Source organism: Penicillium angulare (assembly GCF_028827245.1).
Source record: "Penicillium angulare strain IBT 27051 chromosome Unknown utg000007l_segment0_segment0, whole genome shotgun sequence".
NCBI lineage: Eukaryota > Fungi > Ascomycota > Eurotiomycetes > Eurotiales > Aspergillaceae > Penicillium > Penicillium angulare.
In genome coordinates this window covers 999459-1023114 of record NW_026623166.1, presented here as the reverse complement: position 1 = coordinate 1023114, position 23656 = coordinate 999459, and the positions used below count along the sequence as shown (strand labels likewise).

Genomic DNA, 23656 nt, shown 5'->3' with positions numbered 1-23656 from the left:
GTTATTTATAGTATACATAAAATTACATCGACATTTTCGAAGTGGCCCTTGCGAGAGAGGATATTAATCCCCTAGCCATTGTTTCCCGCCTTCATAGAGAGCAAAGTATAAACCTGATCCAACAACAGCCATAAAGCTATTAATAGCACATCCCCGATATAAACCTCGAAGACCTTCGGTTTTGATGATGGTTTGTGCCGCTTTCATCACCCTTTTAGTTCCCGAAGATTTTTGATCAGAAACATCCAAGTTGACTCGAGTCTTTATAATATCCATCGGAGCAGTTAGGACGCCGGTGACGCCCCCTGCCACGGCAGCACTAAGTCCCGAGTTTATTGCAATTTTAAACGAGTCATTTCTTTTGTAATAGGAGGATTCCTCGTTTTTAGTTGAACAAGTTTTGGTCTGAGGCTTCGAACAAAACATATATCTCCTGAGGGCCTCATAAAGCGGCATTTGGATAAGGGTCCATGGTAAATTGTGGGCGAGGAGAGCCCAATATCCTCTCCAGAGTGTCCTAGAATCACTTATATTCTTAAAGGATCTTATTAGAGACTCCCTGGGCAGGGCCTCGGGCTTTTGGCGAGGCATTGATGAGGATATTGTGGCAGGTGGTGGCATAGCGACTTGAGCGTTTTGTTTGAGCATTTCAGTGGGAGCATAGATAAAGCAGGCAGCTACTTCTGCGATGCATGATGCAGAAATATCCGTTAGAACGAGGGCGGATGGGGATAATCCGGCTTCACTGTTCGCCGCGGAGGCTATTTTAGATTGGGTGCCCTCGTAGGCAAAGAAGAATACGGCAGCTGTTAATATGTTAGATGATTTATAGGAAGGAATGTAGAGAATTCAAAAGGTCTTAGCTAGCTTACCACCAGGGAATGAAGTCACCAGGACCGGCCCTAGACCTTGATAAAGCCCTTTCAATGCTCTTGCATTGAGCTTCGTGCCTTGAGAGGGCAGGCTGTAATCACGAGACTGGATACGCGTTTTTATTGTATCCAATGGATGTAGAAGAAAATCTAACGATAGTGATGCAACAGTACTGGCCTGCTCAAAAATCATCAGTAAGTGTTGATTTTGCGACCTTCAAAGCGAACTTACCACGAAGATGCTTAGCGCAGTGGTAGGCATATCCGATAATGGGAGCCACAAGGGCAAATAAAAAGAAAGGTCTTATCTTAATGGCATCAATGGCAAACTATTCAGTATTTCGTCTCGGCATTGACCATTGAAATGTGAAATTTGAGAACACAAGGCTATCATGGTTGAAGCCCTCGCGGCATGTTGTTTTTCCATCTCGGCCGCCGCGGGAGCCGATTGCCAAGCTCCGCCCTTAATGAACCCCGATATCCCGATTGCCCATAGCCATATTTAGGCTCACGGCGGGGTTTGATGAAAGAAAATAGGCAAGATCCAAAATGCATAGTTCGTTATCGATCGAGCACAAGGGGTCCACCCAGTCATGCGGCCTTTATCAATCACCGGCTCGCAATTACCAAACACAGAGTGGATCCGGGAATCAACTGCCCAAAAGAATTGGCAGCATTACGGAAATTAGTCCGATGTCTCCATTATCCAACACGCCGCCTTCCAATGACAACCAGGCGGGGTCGGGTGGAACCCGATGCCAACTCCACATATCATAGGGAATCTTTTGATAAGAGCCACGGCTGCTGTTCGAAGATTTAACTTGTGGATATAACCCAATCTCTTTTTCGCCGAATTGGTTTGACCTGTACTGACGAAACCTCGGTTTTCGAAATTTCGCTCTCTATAACGGATTCAACGACCGACAAGAAAAAGTTTCATCATACGATTTGTTCGAAATGTCAACAGCTACTGCGACAACTACCCAGCAGCAGGAGGGATCTGTCCGCCTGGCTGCTGAAAATGAGCTCTCCAATGCTGCAAATGATCCCAAGTTCCAGTCACTTGCCCGTGGAAACCGCAATGGCACCCTTAAGCTGCGTGGAATTCCTACATTTACAGACCCAGTCGAGAAGCGTAAATGGATGAAGGAGCACATGGCCGCTGCTTTCCGATACTTTGGCAAGCTGGGATACGGCGAGGGTGTCTCGGGTCACATTTCAATGCGCGGTACGTACAAAGAGACAATCCACTTTGACAGTGTGTTCTAACAGCAGCCAGACCCAATCTTGAAGGACCACTTCTGGATGAACCCCTTTGCAAAACACTTCTCTACTATCAAAGCCTCGGATTTGGTCCTTGTTGACCATGAGGGATACGTTACTGAAGAAGGAGCTCAAATACCCGTCAACGAGGCTGGCTTCTTGATTCATTCCGAAATCCACAAAGCCCGTCCTGATGTCGTGGCTGCGGCCCACACTCATGGTATTCACGGCAAAACATGGAGCTCCTTCGGCAAGCCAATTGAGATGCTCACTCAAGGTATGCTAAATTTGATTCAATTGATGCACAGACAAGTAACCAATAGAATGAATTTAGATGCTTGCAACTTCCATGGACGTCTCGGTGTCTACAATGACCATGGTGGTATTGTATTGTCCGCAGATGAAGGCAAAAATATTGCGAAAGCGCTGGGAAAAGACAACATTGCGTGTATCCTTCAGAACCATGGGTAAGCACCTCAAAGTCCCCCTTAATTCGGCTATAAATGACCATCATACTAATGCTTTGGCTTTTCAAGCCTCTTGACTGTGGGCCGCACCGTGGATGAAGCTGCAATCCTGTATTCAATGCTGGAAAATGCCTGCCATTCACAGCTCATGGCCGATGCTGCGGCGGCGAACGGTATCCCTAAAATCATCATTGATGACGAAGCAGCTGCTTTTACCGCTGAGTTCGCTCAGAACCCTGTAAGTGCCACGAAGACTAGAGTAGCACAAGAATATTTTTCTAACATTTCCTAGCACAACTTCTATACCGAGTTCCAGCCTGAATACGAGCTTCTGGTCGAAGAAACAAATGGGAGGTTCCTACAGTGAGCAACATGACCGACATAATAAGTTATGTGAGAACTCGCTCAAGGCAGAGTGCCAAATGTGAAAGACTGATTTCAACGAATTATCTAATGAATACCGAGCTCAATTGGGCTCACTGCGATGAATAAATTGTCACTGTATCACTGCATGCACTTTCTGAAATCTCATACGAAGTAGACTTTGAAAGGTAAAACATCATTAAGCGAGCAATGAAAAATTAAAGTTGTGAAGATCTAGAATCAACCACTTTTAACCTCCTTGTCATTCAACACGCTCACCATCTTCTGGACAGCTGGCCGCGCCACCATAGCATTCTGCCACCGTGTGAAATGCGGAAAATCCTCCGGATTCCACGCATGTTCACCTGTTCGGCTACCCATAACGAAGGTAATCTGCATGTTCCACGTCACAAATACCAGATCTGCGTATGTACACTTATCTCCGACAAGCCAGTCCCGTTGACTCAAGACGCTATCCAAAACGCCTGCGATGCGTTTAATTTCCGCCCCGTAACGCACTTTCGCCGATTCAGGAGATTCCCCGTAGAACTTTTCATGGAAGATGTTGAACCTATTTGGTGTTCATTACTATATAATTCGGGAGAACATTGAGAGAGGATTGACGAACCATGCTGCCTGTCCGAAGTACGGGCCCTGGCCTGATGCTTGGAAATAGCTCCACTGGAGTTGCTGGTAGTACTCTGGGCGAGTTTCATAAGAGATTTTGTGTTCCTTGTCATAGGTGTCGATGAGGTACTACAAGCGTAGTCAGCTTCTTGATCTTCACTGCTCACTGTGTAAGTTTGAGGTGGCATTACTTGGATTATAGCACCAGATTCCCAGATTGTCGTCTCCGTGTTTGGGTCGTTGATAGCTGAATTATGTTAACCCTGGATGATGTCTTATGGGGCGACTTGGCATATGATTTACCCGGGACTCGTCCATTGGGATTAACATCAGTGAATGGTTTTTGTTTGAGATCTTCTATTTCGACCCATTCACTCTCATAAGGAAGGTTGAGTTCCTCGAGAATCACAAGAACTTTGGCTGGGTTGGGGACCTGGTCTATATTCAGAAGTATTGTCAGCTTGGCACTGAGGTCTTCTGTAGAAAAAGTAGACAATAATACCTCTCCAGTATAATCTTATCGGCTTGAGGGTAGTCATTGATGTGACTTGGTTTTCAATTTTAAGAAAGTGACTTCTCAGCGTGACGGGAGCAATATGGAAGCGATAATAGCCCGAGCCAGACTATTGTGAGATATTTCAGAAAAAGATGCGGGCGGACCAGGTGAATTTATAAGGAATAAAATGTTGATAATGCTACTCAAGATTACTGTTTGGCTTCCGCTGAATGTCCTACATCGCATATTTGAGCGTCGTTGCGCACCCAAACAGATTCCTGCGCGCAACAAGGCTCGTCGGTATAAATGCATTCCGTAAGCCCTTGCCGAATTGGGAAAATTTGATACTAGAATAGGTCTAGGCGGATTGGATTCAATAAAGAAACCTTGGTTAATGGCCCCCAATTGCCCTCGGCTGCGGCGCTCCGGTTGATGAAACTACTAGTAACATAATACTTTGGGCAATTTACATCCTATTTCGCTCAACGGCCCCCTGATCTCTTATTTATTTTGACAATTAGCTTTTTTGATATTGGGCGTAATTTTTATTATTATTTTTTTCTCAAGAACTGTTCAATACTAAAATCCGTCACAGTATCAACTTGAATATGATAGGGAGTATAAATGTAAGAGGCTGTTGGCAACACGGTGGTATGTCAGGTGGAAGTTCAAGTTGCATCAGGACGTATGTCCAGGTATGATCTATGTGCCTCCCAAAAGAGCTGCTTCTTTATAATTCCAAATCGTAGCTTGAGTTTCACAGATTGTACCGAAATGTCAACGCTTTATCGCCCAAATCAAACCTTTCCACTTGATAATTGTCGCTGCACGCACGCTCTCTTCTAGAATTAGTAATTCGACACAAGAAATAATACGACGTAGTTGAGATAAGACCCAAGCCTACAAAGCCCAAAACAAGGCCATGTCCGAGTCGATATCTGGGGGCATCTTGAGCTCGATAGAAGTTTGATGCTGCAGCGCCTCCAAGGGTACCAAAGCCGATTTGAATCGCCATTCCTACAGCTCGCTTGGTTGCCGGAGCGTAATTATTGGATGACAAAGCTAGAAGCCCCGGAATTGCTGCACAGATAAGAAAATAAAAAAGTTAGTTGTTGTAAGAAAATTTTGGAAATGGATGATATTACCTGGATAAATACCACTAGCAGCTATGAATGTGCCAGCGTATGTTAGGCCAGGGATAAATTTGGATGGCGCAACTGCAATCAGGAACCCAACAAATACAGCCATATAACAACCGAGCGAGAAAAGACTTCGCTGGCCAAATCGATCTGAGAAGTATCCGACCACGACACAGCATACCGACGCGGTGAAGTAGACAGGGATGGTTAGTAGTTGAGCATTTGTAGAGCTATAGCCAAGGCCCTTGATGATTGTTGGGAGGAACAGGGACAAAGCGTAGACAGCACATGCCTAAATGATAACCAATGTCATGGTCAGTAAGAGCTATCCAGTCCAGGGTAAAAATATCGTCAAAATGTCTTACCATTCCCCAATAGTTGATCGCGTGGAATATTGTCTGAATTAAGAGGTTTAGCTTCGCCTCAGCACTACTGCATGGGTGAATTGAGTATGTCACTTACCTGCCAATCCAAAAATGCTGCCTTAATCTGTTTTAAATCGAATGCACTTTGTTCTTCTAGTTGCTCGGCGCTAGTAGTTGTTGCTCGCGAGTCATCCAGCATTCTAATGATTGCAGCTTTCTCCCTCTCTGAAAGAAACTTTGCTGTAGAAGGCTCATCCAAAACGAGGAGAAATGAAATGGCAGCAACGACAACTGTTAATATACCCTCGAGAATAAAGCTGTGGTTTGAATTTAGTATAGGGTTTCCAGACCAGAGGGTATTGACACAAAAAAGGAAATTTAACTTACATCCATCTCCAACCTTCTAATCCACCGACCCCATCCATCTTACTTATCAAAAATGCCAAGAGGCCAGAGAATGCGCCAGCCATGGAGGCAGATGCGAAAATAAGAGAAATTCTATATTGAGCATTGGCTCTTGGATACCTGAGTCATATCAGTAACCCCTTCGATACATTCAATTGGGATGGGGCCATACCATAAAGAGACGTAGAATGCGAGTCCGGGAACTGCAAGAAGAACGCGATGGTTAGTTAGTTCATTTGAATTATCGTAATGGAAATAGATTACTAACAAAGACCTGCTTCAGTGACGCCTGTAAGATTTCGTTAGTACTTGGTTAGGCTCCAAATTATTAAGGGTGTAGTCACCTAAAAAGAATCTTGCTGCTAGTAATCCAGAATAATTTTGAACTATTCCCATTAATGTTGTAACAATTCCTGCCTTGGTCAGATTCGCTCATTTGTGTTAACAGTTGATTATTGAAACTTACCCCAGGCGACCATGATAGATGGTAGCCAGATACTGGGTTTGAATCTGACAAGAAGTAGATTGGAGATCGGTTCAAGGAAAGAGTAGGGGAAGAAGAAAATTGTTAAGACCCTTCCAATCTTGATATTAGCTGACGTTCACTTTGAACAATTGAGTATCTCATACCAGTTGTACTGGTTTCCAACTAAGTTTAAATCTTCCGATAAACCTTGAATGTTGGCATTCCCGATGTTTCCTGTCTCTGGTGAGTACTTGATCTCCTGGTTTGAAAACAAGCCGCTTGAGAGGGGCTAAAATCACCTCGATCAAGAAAGCTCAAGAAGTAGAGAATTGCAAGGATCGGAATCACACGTAGATCAATTTTGCGTAAAAGCCTTCGCATCTCATCCGGAGAATATTCTTCAAAAGCTTCCCCCTTTGGTGGGGGGCTCCCGAATTCCGGTCCTGCCTCGGCTTGAGCTGTGTCCTCAAAATGGCTGACCATTTTGACTTCTGGTTGAGAGTCCATATGCGCGGAAGAATCTTAAGGGTGTTACTTGGAAGTCTCAAGATCAAAAGTGTGAATTAGCAACTACAGGGTTCTTTTTAAACGTTGTCGCTAACAGCAATGAGCCATGATCACCCGGCCCGAAGTTTCCCCAGACCCCAGATTCTCCAATTTTTGGGTGCGGAGAGGGGCTTCATGGTTGTGAATGCACATTGGTCCAATTGGATACCGATATCGGTGCAAGGATGAGCTAGCTTCTCAAAAAATTGTGAACTCGGCTTTGTGTCCGGTATTCCCCCAGCCCCCCCCCACGTAAACACGCGGGGGTTATGCACAAGGCCCTAGTACCACCAGTTTTCGTAGGGGCGATTTGAGAACCAGAACCAGCCTTTGCGGCATAGAATCAGTCCATTTTGATATCATAGCTATAATTTTAATAGAGTATACTTTATCTGAGTTGTAATGATATGATGGTTACTATAGAAAATCTAGAACCTTAAAGGTTATAATTCATAGGTTTGAGTTTGAATAGACCATGGAGGAGCATTATGTACAACATAAATATACGGCTTAGCTGCTTGACAGCCCTGGAGAACTTACCTACTACTAGTAGCATGCACTCTCTAAATTGAACATGCTCTATTCATGGCATTTAATAAGCACACGATTCTTCGAATTAATGATGTGAAAGATTCGTATAAATATTGCTTATTCACAGAATCTCTCCTCTATTTGAGACTCTGAAGCCATGGTTGAGTGGATTAACCAATCATTTGAGTAATTTTCAGTAAAATACTATCTCAGGATCTGGCTTTCTGACATCTTTAGATGTGAAACTGCAGTGGCGGCACTCTGTTTTCAAGTCAGATAGGCCCTCTCCCATGGAAATTCTTGGGTAGGTGCAGGCTACTAACAGTGGCTTTCAAGGTTCTATCCATGGATTGCTTTATGTTATAGCTTAGTAGGTTATTGAAACTTAAGAAACTCACCTTGTTATTTCAAAGCCTAGATAAGTTATCATCACGTACTAGGCTTAATTCACTAGCAATAATATATTCCCCACCCTAAGCACTCAAGTCACGGTTGAATGACCTTGAATATACTTCTAACAATCAGTAATGAGACTTGCGTGATAATTCACTACTAATTGTAAACATTATATACGGTTGTCTACCACTCCTTAACTATTTTGACTGGCTTTCGAGTGTTGTTGCCGAGTTGGTATGGTTCCTGTTCCTTTTCTTTAACTGCTGTATTGAAGCGTTATTTGAAATACTATCAGAGCCACCCTCAAAACTCATTCATGAGATATTACCTTCTTGTTGTTGGTCTTTAGTGTTTTCCCCCGTACCCTAAGTCTAATGAGTCAGCCGTGATTTAAATATAGTCTATAATGGAAAGAGGGCAATTTTTTGGTACTGAGATCAAGATTACTATAGAAGATTCAGAACATCTAAGGTTATAATCAATGGGTTTCAGTTTAAATAGAATTTCCGATGTAATACTGGTAACTATATGCGAATCCTAAATATTGTATTTTTTTGAATCTCTTCCCAAGACTATGTTTCAACTTGCGATCAATGCCTGGGTCTCATGTTTCTCATGCCCCTTCAAGCTGTGCCACTGACATGGCAATTAGTAGTAACTCGAGAGCTCGTTGAAGCCTAATGAGAGAGTGAATCTGTCCCCAACAACAAATATTTGTCTATCCATTCAAGAACCTTAATGGAGCTATAAACAATTAGAAACATAAATATGACTTTAAACTTCTCTCGCTCAATGATATCCACGGATCCCATCATTTTAGTCTTCTCTTGACGCTAGTGGGTCCCCAAATCGCCATCACATATGCTGAGCACATCATGCTTAAAACGACGTCCGGACAGGTACGAACCAATCACGATATAAATCCTTTTAAGATGATTGAATCATCTTAAATTACTTTTGGCAAGAATTGCGCCGGTATAAAAATGGTAGTGTATAAAGTGAGTTGAATGTGGTTTTGAGAACTTGGTCGATACTAGAGTTTGTATATTTTTGGGGTGCGAAGGACATCCGAGCTGTATCTGCTTTCTTCTCTTGTTGTTCAATTGGTATTATTCACATCGAAGGGAAAGTATGTCGGCAATTGCGCCACCGTTGCCGGAACGTGTGGGCTATGGAGTGGTTATTGGTGTTGGACGTGCCTTCGCGACTGGTAAGATTATCCAAATGTTGATATGAATTGGAGTGTTACTTGATGCTAACATGGTGGTAGGTATGATACTGATGACGAAAGTACTGAAGGAAACCGTTGGAGAAGACAACACGAATTTTGAAACATGAATCAAGATCCGGTACCAGCGGTCCATTCTGGTACGGCGTTGGCTGCTCGCCTATGATTGTTTGTTTTGCCTATCTTGGGACTATTTGCAAAGATCGCGTTCCGACAGCTCATACTGTGTTGGAAATTATTCAGGTCCGATATGGTAAGAACATCCTTCAAGTCCCAGGTGCTGGGCCTATACTGATGATGGTAGGAACTGTCGCTCATTTGAGTTTCATGCTTTTGGCTGTTATCAACAATCTTTTCAACACGATCAACATGATATTAGGTGCATCGTCGGCAATTACATACTTGTATGTTGACCCTACCTCTCCCAGCAATTTGACTCAGCTAACTTAGAAAAAACTGGAATGCATATCATGGCATCCACTTTCCTACTTCCACTCGGGGTCGTGGCTTATACTTTGACTGGTGGAATCAAGGCAGCGTACACTCCACACCATAGACTCACTGTCTTGGTTCTTCCCATCAATAGAATACAGATTTTTAACCGATTATATCCACACATTTACATCCTCATCCTATCATGCTATTTAACCACCAAAGCACTGACACATCCCGAAATCAACTCAATCGGCGGCCTATATGATCTCGTCATCGGAGCTCAATCACAACATGTTGTAGATGGCAACTATGAAGGATCCCTTCTCACCATGACATCTCAACAAGGTATCTTCTTCACCATCATTCTTCTAGTCTCGAACTTTGGCACAGTAATAGTGAGTCGATTTCCTTTCGTACTTGGAATAATATTTAACACTAAAAGATGGATACTGGAAACTTTGTCAAAGCCTTTGCTGCTTCCCCATTAAGTGTTGTTCCAGGATACGTCGTCGGCGGGATAGGCTACCTTAGTGTTCCGTGGGCATTAGGAACTGTAATGAGCATGGCTGCTCTGGGTCTAGAACATACGAAAGCTTTCCCTACCTACCCACGAGTAAGTGAAATTAAGATTTTGATGTTTTGGACAACCTGTTACTGACATTTTGAAGATGATGACAGATAGCGAAGTCACGAATGGATTGGTGCTACCATATGCCGCTATGGCTGTCGCGGGAAAGGGTGGTGCAGTGACTACATTACTAATGACCTTTATGGCTGTTATTTCTACACTATCCGCTCAAGTTATTGCAGTATCATCTATTGTTGCATTTGGCGTAATCGAACATACTGGAACAAAGATGCAAGTAATACGCAGGTTATCCGTTGGAGTCATATATGATTTATCCTTTTTGCTACTGTTGCGGCGGGCCTTACTGCGATATTCTATTACGTTGGAATTGATATGGGATGGACTCTATGCATGATTGGTATCCCTTCCTCCCCACATGATTCCAGACCTTGATTCTATATACTAATAGTTGATTAATTATGCAGGAGTCGTCACCTGCCCGGGAATATTTCCTTTAATTTTGACCATTTTATGGAAAGGACAAAGTCAATATGCAGTCATTATATCGGCCTACCTTGGACTTATCACTGGTCTTGCTGTGTGCCTTGGAACAGCATACAAGTTCTACGGAGAGGTAACTGTCATCTCAACTGGTGAGACACTGCCGTTTATGTATGGGACTATAGCCTCTGCACTAAGCCCGCTTCTATGCACAGTTGTCATTACGGCCATTAAACCGGAGAATTTCGATTGGTTCGAGCTGAAAGCGAAAGGTTTGACAATCAAGCCGGAATATGATCATGATGTGAGTGTGCGTACTACTAAGGTAGTTGCAGAAGAGCCTGAAGCACAGAGGACTTCAGAAAGCCCCGAGGTGATATAGAAGCGTTGGACTCGTTATGCATTATTTTGGACAGTTGCCACTTTTCTGGGTCACTGGGTCTTGTGGCCACTTCCGATGTATGGTGCTAAGTTTGTTTTCAGCGGAGGAGTAAGTATATCGAATGTACAGCATGGTTTTAGGTTGCTAACATGTCTATTAGCTTTTTGTTGCTTGGGTTTCTGTTGCTCTTGTTTGGTTATGAATCACATTGTTGGTCGTTGGCATTAATCCTCTATGGGATGGACGAAAGCAGATATTTGTTGTGTTGAAGAGGCTATTTCATGACTCGCAAGAGGCCGGTCATTGACCTCCGGAGTAGTCAACATGAGGCTTAGTTTATCAAGGTAATTTAGTTCATTTGAAGAAACAATGAGTCGGAGACAACTGTTCTCCAGGATTAAGTGACAAAATATCTAACAAAGGAAACAAATCTCAATTCAATGTTCCCATGCTCTCCAGAAAAAAACGCCGTCTATACAGATATGCAACTGCGGCGGGGTATACAAAGATGAATAGAAACACAATGCACCTGTCCTCAACAGACACAACAGAAACAAAGAAGAAAACATCCAAAAGTCGTAGCCTATGGCAATAAAGAATAAGACCCAACCCAGCCCAGGAACCGAAAGGGTGAGACGGGACATAAGAGGTAGGCAGAGAAACGAAGTAGGAAGAAGAAAGGGAATATCAGAACCATTCTGAGAGCCTTATACGGGATGTTCCCCATTAGCTTTCATCTGATCCATTTCATACTCCTGTATACTCCTTTCTCTCCCACGACCCCTTCCAAAGCTGGGTTCCTGCTGCGGATCCCCAGCCTGCGAAGATCGTTCAGCACTACTACTTCCACCTCCTACTCCTATTCCGCCAAAACTAATCGGCTTCAGTTCACGGTGTTGGCACGCCCACATGCCTAGGAAGGTCATCATTGCTGCGCTAGCGAATTGGAGAGCCCACCAGAGGAGGTTTGCAGGTAGTGAGCGTGTGTAGAGGATTGTAGCGACGAGGTGAAGGAAGTGGATCGTTAGAGCGAAATCTGGGACGAGTTTTGAGCGGGAGACGAAGAGGAGGAGGAAGATTACACTGTAAGAAACGAAACAGGTTAGATTAGTTTGTTGGTTGGTATGAGGGAGGGAGAGAGAGAGGGGGGGAGCTATCTTACCTGATAAAACAGTTAAGCATCCATACTAAACCCAGCATCCAACCGACAGTTGTATCTCCGCGCAATTTATCCCATCCAAAGACTAAGTCTAGCGAGAACGGTGCACCGTAGACAACCGTCGTGAAGAGGATGAGGACCGTCGCGCAGACATAATAGGCTACTTGAAGTAGGAGGATCTTGCGGATGATTTTCAAGGGCGGAAGGTCAGTTCGCGACCCCGCTGGAAGGCGCCTGCGCCCGGGCATCAACTATTGGGACTTTATGTCCCGCGGTGTAGGAGTGAGTTCGGAGTGGTGAGCTGTGCTCGTGATGACGATAGGTGGCGGGATCATGCGAGTGCGACTTCTTTTGTTCAGTTGAGTCGGATCGGATCGAGATAGGGTTTTTATGAGGGGGAAATGATAGAGACTAATGAGGCTATATGTATGGGGTTCAAATGTATGTATGGGTATGGAGATGAGGTAGGGAGTTGAGTTGGTTTGGTTTAAGTTGGAAATTGCGGACGGTTGGTGTTGAGGCCAGGATCAACAGTCTTGGCATCCGTAAACGCCGCAATGCTCTCTCCGCCAGCGCCTTTCTTCTTAACCTTATCTACAGACATCAAGCTGTCTTCCACCTCTACACCCTGCTAATACCCACGATACACAACTTATTCCCCCCTCCGACTACCCCATTTTTAAACGGTTCAACCAATTCAATATGGGCTGGCTTCCTTGGTCCTCGGGTGACGACAAAAAGGCCTCTGATGGCGGCCGCATCGCGCCGGATCGCACAAGTCGCGCTCGCTGCTGGGAGGGTCGGGATCTTTACTTCGCCTGTTTAGATCGCAATGATATTCTGGATGGGATTAAAGATGATAAGGCGGCTCGACGGAAGTGTGGGAAGGAAGTTGAAGAGTTCGAGGCTGCTTGCTCGGCGACTTGGGTATGTGGGCTATTTATGATTAAGCTATTTTGCAGAGTATTCGTTGCTTTGTGGAAAAGCTTTTACATTTGGTTTTTTGAAAAGTGCTAATTTGTTTTTGTTACTAGGTGAAATATTTCAAGGAAAAGCGTGTGATGGAATATAACAGAGACAAGACCATTGAGCGGATCAAGAAGGAGGATGCCGAGAAAATGAAGGAGTTGAAAGCTCAAGGATGGAAGTCGAGCTAGATTTGGGCCAGAATGTTTTTTTAACAGGCCTGCAAAGTTGTTTTGTACATTATGTACCATACCATATTCACCATATCCACTCTTATTGTCATGATCAATTAATGTCCCGGTATACCTGACATGCAAAACGGTTTCAACTACTATCTTTTGGAAAGACGGATGAAGATAAATACGATATAGCAAATTCTCTCCATGTAAACTCCATAGTGGCGTTAAGCACATAATTGTGCCATATTATATCCACCTTGCCCAAGCAAGAACGTCTCAGACGTACCGATAGTCAAGGTACACGTCTCGAGATCAAAACCACTGAATACATCATAACTTCATCCTGGACACCCGCAATCCATCCTAGTATCTAGATTCTTGCTGCCCTAGGGAGCCCCGGCCAAAAAAGATAAAAATTGAAACCAGAAGTCCCAAATGGGATATCATCAAAAAGCGCCGTCCGTTGCAGTCGCTGGAATAATGCCAGCATGTAAATACGAGAAGAGCCACCCAAAGCAAATAATGAGAGCTAGAACGCCAAGCTCCATGTAAAAAGGCGGGGAAAGAGCCCAAGGAAAATAGATAACAATAAAAAAAGGCCCATGGATCCAATCCGGGACCAGTAGATAAGTCGCAACGAAGAAATTCGTCATATCATTGCTTCCACTTGGCCAACTGGTTCATCAGATTTTGCACATTAGAACCGACACCTGGTTGGCCCTGCGGCTGTTGATTTCCGAGACCCTTAGCAAGGATTGAAAGCAAGTGGGGATCGGAAACAACAGGCGCATTGGGATGTTGTAGGTTGAATGGGGGAGGGGGGATAATAGGTTGCGGCTGTGGTTGTGGTTGAGGAATGGGAGCCGGAACAGGTCGAGTTGCATTATTTAGAAGTGTAGCCAGGTCGGCTGGCGGTGGAGGATTAGGAGAGGAGAATGGGGATTGAGTAGCCGAAACAGGCTGCGACTGAGGTGCGGGTCGTTGCAGGGCCGATAGCAAGGATTGAAGGCTAGGACCATCCAAGGAACCGATCAGATTCGCAATATTGGGAGGATTCGTCAAATTGGGAAGCCCAGGCTGAGGCACCGGTATTGTTGGTACAGGTGCGACACCAAAAGCAGGATTAGGGGCGAAAGACGCAGGCGGGGGACCGCGCGGCATGGCGTGGGCTTGGTGAAACATAAGCTCAGCCGCGATGTTGGGGTCAACCTCTGGGTAGTCACTAAAGCGGACATTGCCTGGACCTGCGCTTCGGTCGAAAATTTGGAGAGGAATTTTGCGAGAGAATAGATTGGGTCGAGAGAGTCGCACGACTGCAAGAACACCTTCGACATATTGCCGATGGACTGCAGCACCTAGTGGAATACGAGGACCGAGCACAAGAACATCGACTCGCAAACCGCGGTTGCGGAAAGCGTTTTCGACATGAAGTATAAAGTTTCTGGGTACCAAATTAGTGAGTGCTCGAGCTAAGTTTGAATTGTGGCTTTACATACCGATCAACTTCTTCCAGGACTAGCACTTGGACCTCAGGCACATCACGGGGTGCTCTTCGAGGTACTGGGAGATCGGCCTCCCCTTCATAGATGCCCCGAGGTCTAGGACTCAAGCTGCGATACCGACGGTCTCTAGTATATGGTGATCGAGGAGACCGGGGAGACCGAGAACGCCGGCGTTCACGACGATCGAAACGCTCAGGGGTTCTATCTCGAGATCGATATCCATCTCTCGCTCGAATAGGCCGAGGTGAAGGCGATCGTGGGGGCCGATAGTCATCACGTCTGCGATGAGAAGCCTCATCCCGGAAATCACTAAATGGAAGTCGGCTTGGTTCATAAGGCCGATCGTAGCGATCACCGGGCGCACGGGGGTTGGGCCGAACAGGACCGGCTCGGCTGAACTCTGGCGATCTTGAGCGTCGGGGCGGGGGAGCGCGAGATGGCTCGGCGGGCGCGGGCCGAGTAGAACGCTGAGGCTTTGAAATTTCGAGGTCTAGGAAGAATCAGTATGTTGCCTCGATTTTGATTTGGGTGGTTTTACTAAAGACTCACGAATTTTTCTGCCTCTGACTAGAGCCCCTTGTTCAGCCTGTAATGCGGCATGACACGATTCGGCTTCCAAAAATTGTATGAAGCCATAAGCCTGCTTGATCGAAATTTGGGCGAGTTTGCCGTATTTGTGAAAGATATGAAACATGTCTCGTTTAGTGACTCTTTCTGTAGGAAGATTACCTAAACAAATTCAAAGTCAATAAAGTCCGTCTTTAGCGGGGTTGGTATACCCAGGGTAATTGAGAGTACACTCACCAACAAATAGACGGGAACCCATGGGGAATCGATCCCAAAGTCCTTCAGTAACATAGATTCTTTCATCATGGAGAAACTCATCATATTTCTTTTGAACCTCTGGCCCCCATGGCGAATCGTCGTCGCCTGCTTTCCCAGTTCTCAGAGCCTGCTTGTCGATACGGACTTTTTTAGACGCTTGGGCTCCCTCCTGGGAGGTTTGTGATCCCTCTTCTGTGGAGGGTGTGTGCTGAAAGCTGGCAATGGGCGGGGGAGGAAGGGAATTTGCGGCATGGACGGTGCCTGGCGCCCCGCCCGGGGTCGTTGATTGGGGATAAGGCTGGGCATTGTTACTGGATTGTGGAGGGTAGGCAGAAGAAGTGGCAGGGGCAGATGATTGTTGATGATACGATGGATCATCGTTAGATGAGTAGTTGGGTTGGGTAGAAGGGTCTTGGAGGGGCTGGGCAGGGGCGCCCTGGGATTGATAAGGGTCGGTTAAGGGTGCTTGGTGGAGAGACGAGTCCCTTGGGAAGGAAGGAGCCGCCTCTGACTGATTCACTGGTGGGAGATGCGAGAGATTGTCTAGCAGAGTCTGGAAATTGACACCCGCGGTATTTGATCCTCCATTCTCATTCCCTTCCTCTAAGCTCTGCGACAAGTGTGATACATTGCCTTGGTTGCCGGCATTGTCTACTTCGCTGGTAGTGGCGAAGCCTTGGTGGACCGGAACAACCGGAGGCGCATGAGCGTGGATATGGGAGTTGGACAGGTTCACATTCCCCGATTGTTGGGGTTGTGAGTGGGAATGGTAATAATCCACCGAAACAGGCATATCATTCGTCACAAGGTCCCCTGGCTGAGTGGTACGCAAACTACCCGAATCCTGCACCTGGCCTCCCCGATCTTAGGTGTCTACCCCCGACCATGCATCTTTGGAATGAGGGGGTTGAGCATATACCGAACGTTCATAGGTTGATGTATCGTTAAATACGGGGTCCATTTGGTTTTCCAACACGGGGATGTTGGATGGCTCCGGGATATGTAGCGGACGAGGGCTTTCCGGAGTCAGTGTCTTTCCGCGGAAGTGAAGAGCTTCATCGGGGGGACTGGGCGTCATGTAGACAAAGGAGGGGCGGGCGTTTCATTTACAACGAAGAATAGAGATGATCAAGAAGGAGTATAATCGAAAGAGAAAAGGTGAGATTTTTTGGGGGTGGAGGGGGGTTGGTAAGGGAAGGGAAGTTTGATTAGTGAAATTTCTCGCGATCGCAAGCTAAGGTGGGGCGATGAGAAAAAAGAAACTTGGGCGGTAAAGGGTCCCAGATTAGGATAGATAGGGCCGACGATGAAGAGGGGAAAGAAAGTAGAAATAGAATTAAGAAATGATGGAGGGAAGTTTAAAATAATCAAATAAGTCTTCTAGCAGCTCTGATCTGGTCTTTACTAGGTTATGAGGAGAAAGTTCTGGTTACAATGCAGGACATGCAGGATCACCCTGTACGATGATCCTCGACAGCATCACGCCGTGTGATTTATTTCTTACTGCGTCTTTGACTGAAATTGGGGCAAATCTGAGTTTGCCATTTTTCTTTGTTACTTTTCTTTCAACTTTTTATTCCCTTCCGACCCTTTCATAACTGATTATTATTTATAAACCCCCAGCTTAACTCTCTCTCTTTATATGACGCGGTTGATGTTAGAAAGACTGGCGTCATAGTCACCCGCCAATCAGATCGGCTACCGGCTGCATAAGTTCATCAATAGCACTAGTATGGGACACGTACTATTGTCCCTGGTAATAAACTTGAAATTCGCAAGGATTTGCTAAATTGCTTTAACGATCTCTTATTCTATATGTATTTTCCCAGTCCTTTCTACACATCTCTCTACAAATACATGGGATTGATAACTGGGCCAAGTTGCAGTACTTTAGTTCGGTTTCTTCCCTTGAGATTGAGGGGCCAGAACCCCAAAATTCGGAGCTTATGGAGTTATAAATGGAGCAAATGCACTTGTGACTGGGCAAAAATAGTTTTAATTAGTCATGGAACGCCTCCACTCTCTTCTTTCCCCTTAAGAATCATTTTACAACTGAATAAACTCCCGAGCGCGCTATACTAGTGCAGTCCTACTACCAAGGACTCCGTACATCTCGGGTCCAATCCCGACGCATGTTCCTGACCTTGGAAATTTCACCATACTCCCCCCCTCTTATGTACCGACCTATGATGATCGCCTCGTATCATCAATAAACAGTCACCCCCTTTAGTCATATGGGTTTGATATCCTATATCTTCCCTCCCTTCTTTTTTCCCCTTCCCCCCGCCTCCCACTCGGTAGGATTCGTTCCGAGACTGATGGGGCCTCGACTCACCGGGTCCTGGCTCAGAACGCCCTGGTTACGCCGCTGGGCCTCAACAAAAGGGTCATCTGACCATGACGTGGAGCTAGCGAGGACGTGGCTGAAAACTTTCAACTCGAAATCCATCCCCCGACAGATCGGTGAGGTTTCTTTCAGCCGTTCAAGCGGTCCGGGAGGTCAGAACGTGAACAAGTCGGTCCAATTCCGAGCTTTGGGATTATATTCCAAGGTTACCCTACTTACATACACTACTATCGGCAAGGCTAATGGTGTGGGGGCAGAGTTAATACAAAAGCAACGCTGAAAATATTCTGGGCCAACCTGTTACCTCTTGTGCCGCGTTTGCTCCACCCCCAGCTGCGCGCATCGCGCTATGCCTCCGACCGCTCCCAGGCCCTGGTCATCCAGTCCGATGAATCCCGGAATCAAACTAGCAATGTGGATGCATGTTTCGACAAGCTCCACCAGCTGTTGGAGAGCTCGGCCAAGGCCGTTATTCCCGGTGAAACTTCCCCGGAGCAACAGGCACGTGTCCAAAAATTGTAAGCCTCTTTCCTCTTTTTTTTTAAAAAAAATTTTTTGTTGCTGTTTATGTTTTCTTTGACGGAATACCCCGTACCGGGTTTGAATTATTTCATCATCTGACCGCATGTAACGCAGACAACGCGCACAAAATGAGGCCCGCATTAAGGATAAGAAGTTTCATAGTAGTAAAAAGAGCAATCGTCGGGGGAGTAAGTATGATGATCGATAGGGTGAGCTAATATCATTACCCCCTGAGATACATTTAATAAGAACCACACATTTGATGGGGTAAAAATCGACTACATAGTAGTCAACCTAATCGAAACCCCCATCCTCTGATCTTTGACCTTGACTCCTCTGATCACACACCTGGACATCTGGGCAGCAACGTGTCTTGTTTTTTTTTCAGGGTCCGATTGCCAGTCTTCGGAATTTTGGAGGCACCCTACTTCTACAGGCACTTTCTTTAGTCCTGTTAAAGCCTTGCTCTAATTTGCTAAATGGTTATCTTAATAGTTCTCATCTTTCTAAGGTCATCTATCTACCAAAGGGATATCTTCAAAATAAAGTATTTTTTTAATATAATTAAAAGATTCACTAAGGACTTTTGGTTCCTACTACTTGCCATTTTGCTGTGTGTCGCCTGTCATTGGCTTCTGGGTGCGGGTAGACCCGCATCCATGATCGAATCGCGCACCCCATTAGATTAGAATCATCTGCGCGAGTTTGTATTTGTGTGGATATTTGTTCTTGTCAGAGCGAGTCTGATGTGATAACAATTCTCTTCCCTGTTGCATATGTATGTACGAGACATGATTTTATCGTTACTTAATTTGAACCTGGTACTACAAAGCCAATATTTGTTTCACAAGTTGCTGTTGTGCTATCACATCAATGCTCCCCGAGAAATTCTAGATACGGTGAACTCATTCTCACTGCTTCTTCATAGAATGGCTCAGCTCGTTCTCATCCTCAACATCCCGTCCCTCGTTAACCTGAACTTCTTGGGGCATCTGTGGCCCTAAGTACTTGCCTCTTTTTGAAAACCAGTAGAGGGCAAGCACAATGCTAGTTAATCCCATCGAAACAACAGAGATATAGTTCATGTTTCCCTTCGTGACCGGAAGTTCCGTAGGGAGAAAGAAAAGGATGTCAAGAAATGTGACCCATACAACGGCGATAAAATTGACAGCAACGCCAAATCGACCCAAAGAAAACGGGCGTTCTGGGAGGGTTGCGTCTCGACCACGCCATAAGACAATTAACTGGGGCAGAGCGCATGATGTTTGGAGAAAGATTACTGCAGCTCCCACCATGGCAGAAAATGCATTGGTCGAGCCCAGAAAGATCAGTCCATACAGCTGGATAGGAATGTGGAGTCAGAAACAGGATTCAGGTTGGTTGAAAGGAAGGATGACTCACTGAAACAACACTACCAGATAGACAAAGTGCATTTAGTGGAATTTGGAAGCCAGAGTGGACCTTTGACCAAATATTACTAAAAGGCATCAGATTATCACGGGAGACCGCCCAAATTGTTCTCGAGCACGTCGTTCCTAACGCACATGTTAGTTAAATTGGGGTATATAGTTCATTGGGTAGTAGTCTATATGCTCAACTCACCATTGGCCACAGTGCATCCGAAAAAGCAGAAAGCAAACAATGCGAGAAGCACAGTTGAAGCTTCTTTGGATTGTGTACTCTGGTAGTAGATCTCGATTAGAGGGACGCCGGAAGGTGTGTTGAGGACCGCATCGACATCCACAATGGCATTCATACAACTGCAGGCAAATGGCCAGGCAGTGACCAGTCCAATCAAAACAGGAAATAAAATAACTTTTGGAGCGTTCTTTGCAGGATTTCGAATCTCTTCGCACATATGTGCTCCGCAGTCCGTACCGAGGAATGCATATACAGCATTGCTGACACTCAATATGAAGGCAAGCCCATCGCTTTTCCATCCAGTGCCATTTGTTGTATCACTGAATGTCCAATTTGCCGGTGCGTGGTTATTGCGACTGCAGACAAACAAAGTAATAGTTGTGGCGGACAGAGTAGTGCACGCAAGAAAGACTGGGATCATAAAGAGCATGTTAGAATGAATGCTACAATTGAGAATAGGCTTTCTTTGAAAAGATTGCTTACAGATACATCGATTGAAAGTCGGAAGCAATTGCGACCCAAAGGTGTTCAAGGCCACCCCCAACCATGTAACACCAACGTATATCAACCATTGGTGCCAACTTTGGCTTTCGTAGTCTGGATACCACAAATAGGCAATAGAGAGGATAAGAGATGCAATAAAATTGCAAGCAGAAGCACTTGCCAGCCACCAACCGAGGATGCTCAACCACCCATTCCTATAGAATAGTAAGAAATTGAGCACAAAACAATCAAACAAAAATATGGAAGGGTCTCGAACATATAGGAGGCGAATGCTCGATACTCTTTCGAGGACACACAGAAGGCCCAGTAATACTGCGCTCCGGCTACTGGAAATGCTGATGCCAGCTCCGCAACCCCAGCCGACAAGATACCAGTCATCACGGCTGCCACTAGAATTGACCATAGAGTACCAGCGGCGGAAGCCTCTTTGATAGAAATACCGAGTGACGATCCAGTGCCAGACCAAGTACAAGTCAAACTGAATGAGAGGGCGACCAAGCTAAACACGGAAAATTGCCTAGGCATTTCACGACGATAGCCACGGGCTTCCAACTCAAGATCATCCTGGAATTTCTGCATCGTGCTTCGAAGGAAAATAATAATGAACTTCCAAGGTTTGTATAAAGGGGATGAAACTAACAATAACCGGGGATACTACAGCAGATATACAATGACCTCGCCTCCACAGGGGAGGCAGAGGCTCAAATTCACATAGTCATGATAGTATTTTCCCCAGAAACTTTGAACCTTCCAACCAGTCAAATTTGAGAATAATACAGAGCAATGATAAGCAAATCCGCCTGGTCATGTCCTTGGCGGCGATAATAAAGATTTGGATGCGGGGATATACTAATTTGATGATTCCTATTGGATGTCTGCTCTGCGCCGTTAGCGCGCCATCTTCTATTGGCTGCGATCGCACATTAACTCCACCAAGGTCGTTTGATGACCCTAGAACACTGATAAGACTTCCCCGCACGACATGATAAAAGTCAAGACGGCGCGAATAGCAAGTCGCCGCCATTAGCGCCAGCCTGCGACTTGATCTTCCTATACTAGGATATACTCCCAATTGAGCTGCCAGCTCCAAGATGCCGCCCGTAGAACTCTCGTCCATCCAGCGGCATGTGCCGCGGCGAATCACAAAGAAGCGAGGAACCACTCGTGATCGAACGGGGTGCTTGACTTGTCGTCAAAGGTAAGGAGAATCCGTAGCGTGACTATTTGTGTTCCCTATCAAAATAAGCACCGCTAATTGCTTCTAGAAAAAAGCGCTGTGATCTGGGATATCCCGCCTGCAAGGAATGTGTACGGCTGAATTATGAGTGCAAATGGGAGGCTCCGAGGGATTTTGCCTGCAATAAACCCAGCACGGATTCTTTGTGTCTGGCTGAGCGATCATCCAGTCGACCCATACCCTTATTGGCCGTGCCCGACCCGGTTTTATTCTGGGTCGATGAGCATTCCGATTGCACTTCTCCTTTGAGCCGAAGGCATTTTCTCCGATATTATACGCAAACCTTTACCCACCTTATGACCACGAATATGGAGAACAATTCATTTCTTTCAGGTGAGCCACTAAACCGTCAAATATTACGAATCCCGCCCGATTCTAATAAAAATTAGTATTCCTCCCAATAGCCATGCATAGCCCACCGGTGCTGAATACGCTAATTGCTTGGTCATCATCGCATCTGTCATTGCGTGACAAGTCATTCGAAAATGTGGCTATGCAAAATCGGGGTACAGCTCTTCGAGATCTGCGAAATGCTCTCGGGTCCAATGCAGCCAATGTGGAGACAACTTTGGCCATGTCGTTGATCCTTTGCTCCCTAGAGAGCATTATGGGAGACAACGGTGACGCATGGTACTTACATCTTATCGGAGCTTCAAAGGTACTCTTATCCAATACAGACCGCACATCTATATACGGCGACGACTACTCAACGAAGGTTCTAGAGCCATTCAATGATGTCTATGCAGCACGCTGGCTTTTGCGCAACTTTGCATATCGTGACATCGTGGCAGCTGTTGCGAGGGACCAAGCGCCTGTTATGAGCTCGCATCATTTTTTAATACTCGATGATCCTCTACAACCTGATTCATATTTCGGTCTTGCTTCCGAGATATTAGAGGTAGTCTCACATACGGCCGTGTTGAATCACAGGTTGAAAACGGATATAAACTCAATTCCCAACAAAGAATCCAGCTCCGGCGCCGTTGTTCAAACTATTGATGGCCAAGATTCACTTTCGTCACTAGAGATCTTAGAGGCTTTAATGACTTTGGAGACACGATTGGAGCAGTGGACTTGTCCTCCGTCCGAAGATATGCCGCTGAAATTGTTAGCCGAGTCATACCGCTCCTCTGCTTTGATTTACATATATCGCGTGATGCGAACTGTATGCGAAGAGCGCGAAATCGAGTTTTCATCGAAAGTTGCTACCCAGGTTGCCGCAACAGTGGATATTATTGAGCGGATGCCTAATAGGAGTTTTGCAGAATGTACACTGCTCTTCCCCATATTCCTCGCGGGTGGAGAAGCTACAGAAGAATCACATATCAAGAGTATTCGGACTAGAATGCTTGATATGATCGATTCACGTGGCTTTAGGAACGTTGAAGTGGCGTTATCGGTGCTAGAGAAGTTGTGGCGGCTTAGGATAGCAAGGAAATCGACAGGGTCAACGAAGGTTGATTGGTTAGATATCACTCGGCGAGATAATATCTCTCTTTCTCTGTCGTGAGTTACATTGTATTATGACATTAACAAAACACTGGCAACTATATATGTGGAAATAAATCTCGAATCTTACAAGGTTCAGCTAGTACTACTAGTATCTGCCGAAGCCCTGGAGCTAATCCTTTATACTAGTAATATACCTCCATGTCAACCTGTCCACTTTCAATGAGCAGCCTGGGCAAATTTCAATAGTACATGGATGTGATGAAATTGACTTA

At 45.4% G+C, this 23656-nt stretch overlaps 10 protein-coding genes across 10 annotated transcripts; 4 read left to right on the top strand and 6 right to left on the bottom strand.

The window, feature by feature from the left end:
- Positions 1-63: 63 nt before the first annotated feature.
- Positions 64-1134, bottom strand: N7478_009644 (mitochondrial carrier domain-containing protein; the record flags this gene model as incomplete). Its single annotated transcript, XM_056925858.1, has 3 exons — positions 64-806; positions 873-978; positions 1105-1134. 3 exons carry the CDS (start codon positions 1132-1134, stop codon positions 64-66), a joined length of 879 nt encoding a protein of 292 aa, XP_056775228.1.
- Positions 1135-1829: 695 nt separating this feature from the next.
- Positions 1830-2969, top strand: N7478_009643 (class II aldolase/adducin domain protein; the record flags this gene model as incomplete). Its single annotated transcript, XM_056925857.1, has 5 exons — positions 1830-2100; positions 2152-2412; positions 2470-2602; positions 2672-2840; positions 2895-2969. The coding sequence occupies 5 exons, from the start codon at positions 1830-1832 to the stop codon at positions 2967-2969; spliced, it is 909 nt and encodes a 302-aa protein (XP_056775227.1).
- Positions 2970-3205: 236 nt separating this feature from the next.
- Positions 3206-4131, bottom strand: N7478_009642 (glutathione S-transferase family protein; the record flags this gene model as incomplete). The annotated part of the gene is made up of 5 exons (XM_056925856.1): positions 3206-3536; positions 3594-3721; positions 3784-3839; positions 3896-4030; positions 4095-4131. 5 exons carry the CDS (start codon positions 4129-4131, stop codon positions 3206-3208), a joined length of 687 nt encoding a protein of 228 aa, XP_056775226.1.
- Positions 4132-4885: 754 nt separating this feature from the next.
- N7478_009641 (uncharacterized protein) lies at positions 4886-6062 on the bottom strand (the record flags this gene model as incomplete). Its single annotated transcript, XM_056925855.1, has 5 exons — positions 4886-4930; positions 4993-5168; positions 5246-5519; positions 5690-5909; positions 5980-6062. The coding sequence occupies 5 exons, from the start codon at positions 6060-6062 to the stop codon at positions 4886-4888; spliced, it is 798 nt and encodes a 265-aa protein (XP_056775225.1).
- A 3005-nt stretch (positions 6063-9067) lies between these two features.
- Positions 9068-11050, top strand: N7478_009640 (uncharacterized protein; the record flags this gene model as incomplete). The annotated part of the gene is made up of 5 exons (XM_056925854.1): positions 9068-9146; positions 9822-9994; positions 10042-10212; positions 10268-10462; positions 10637-11050. The coding sequence occupies 5 exons, from the start codon at positions 9068-9070 to the stop codon at positions 11048-11050; spliced, it is 1032 nt and encodes a 343-aa protein (XP_056775224.1).
- Positions 11051-11757: 707 nt separating this feature from the next.
- N7478_009639 (protein SYS1) lies at positions 11758-12457 on the bottom strand (the record flags this gene model as incomplete). Its single annotated transcript, XM_056925853.1, has 2 exons — positions 11758-12133; positions 12213-12457. 2 exons carry the CDS (start codon positions 12455-12457, stop codon positions 11758-11760), a joined length of 621 nt encoding a protein of 206 aa, XP_056775223.1.
- Positions 12458-12911: 454 nt separating this feature from the next.
- Positions 12912-13366, top strand: N7478_009638 (cytochrome c oxidase subunit 6B family protein; the record flags this gene model as incomplete). The annotated part of the gene is made up of 2 exons (XM_056925852.1): positions 12912-13136; positions 13244-13366. The coding sequence occupies 2 exons, from the start codon at positions 12912-12914 to the stop codon at positions 13364-13366; spliced, it is 348 nt and encodes a 115-aa protein (XP_056775222.1).
- A 642-nt stretch (positions 13367-14008) lies between these two features.
- Positions 14009-16759, bottom strand: N7478_009637 (putative RNA-binding protein (Nab3); the record flags this gene model as incomplete). Its single annotated transcript, XM_056925851.1, has 6 exons — positions 14009-14795; positions 14851-14932; positions 14974-15346; positions 15425-15585; positions 15661-16531; positions 16601-16759. 6 exons carry the CDS (start codon positions 16757-16759, stop codon positions 14009-14011), a joined length of 2433 nt encoding a protein of 810 aa, XP_056775221.1.
- A 2702-nt stretch (positions 16760-19461) lies between these two features.
- On the bottom strand, positions 19462-21274 carry N7478_009636 (uncharacterized protein; the record flags this gene model as incomplete). Its single annotated transcript, XM_056925850.1, has 4 exons — positions 19462-19890; positions 19952-20085; positions 20153-20889; positions 20952-21274. The coding sequence occupies 4 exons, from the start codon at positions 21272-21274 to the stop codon at positions 19462-19464; spliced, it is 1623 nt and encodes a 540-aa protein (XP_056775220.1).
- Positions 21275-22240: 966 nt separating this feature from the next.
- N7478_009635 (fungal specific transcription factor domain-containing protein) lies at positions 22241-23442 on the top strand (the record flags this gene model as incomplete). Its single annotated transcript, XM_056925849.1, has 2 exons — positions 22241-22265; positions 22337-23442. 2 exons carry the CDS (start codon positions 22241-22243, stop codon positions 23440-23442), a joined length of 1131 nt encoding a protein of 376 aa, XP_056775219.1.
- Between the last annotated feature and the right edge of the window lie 214 nt (positions 23443-23656).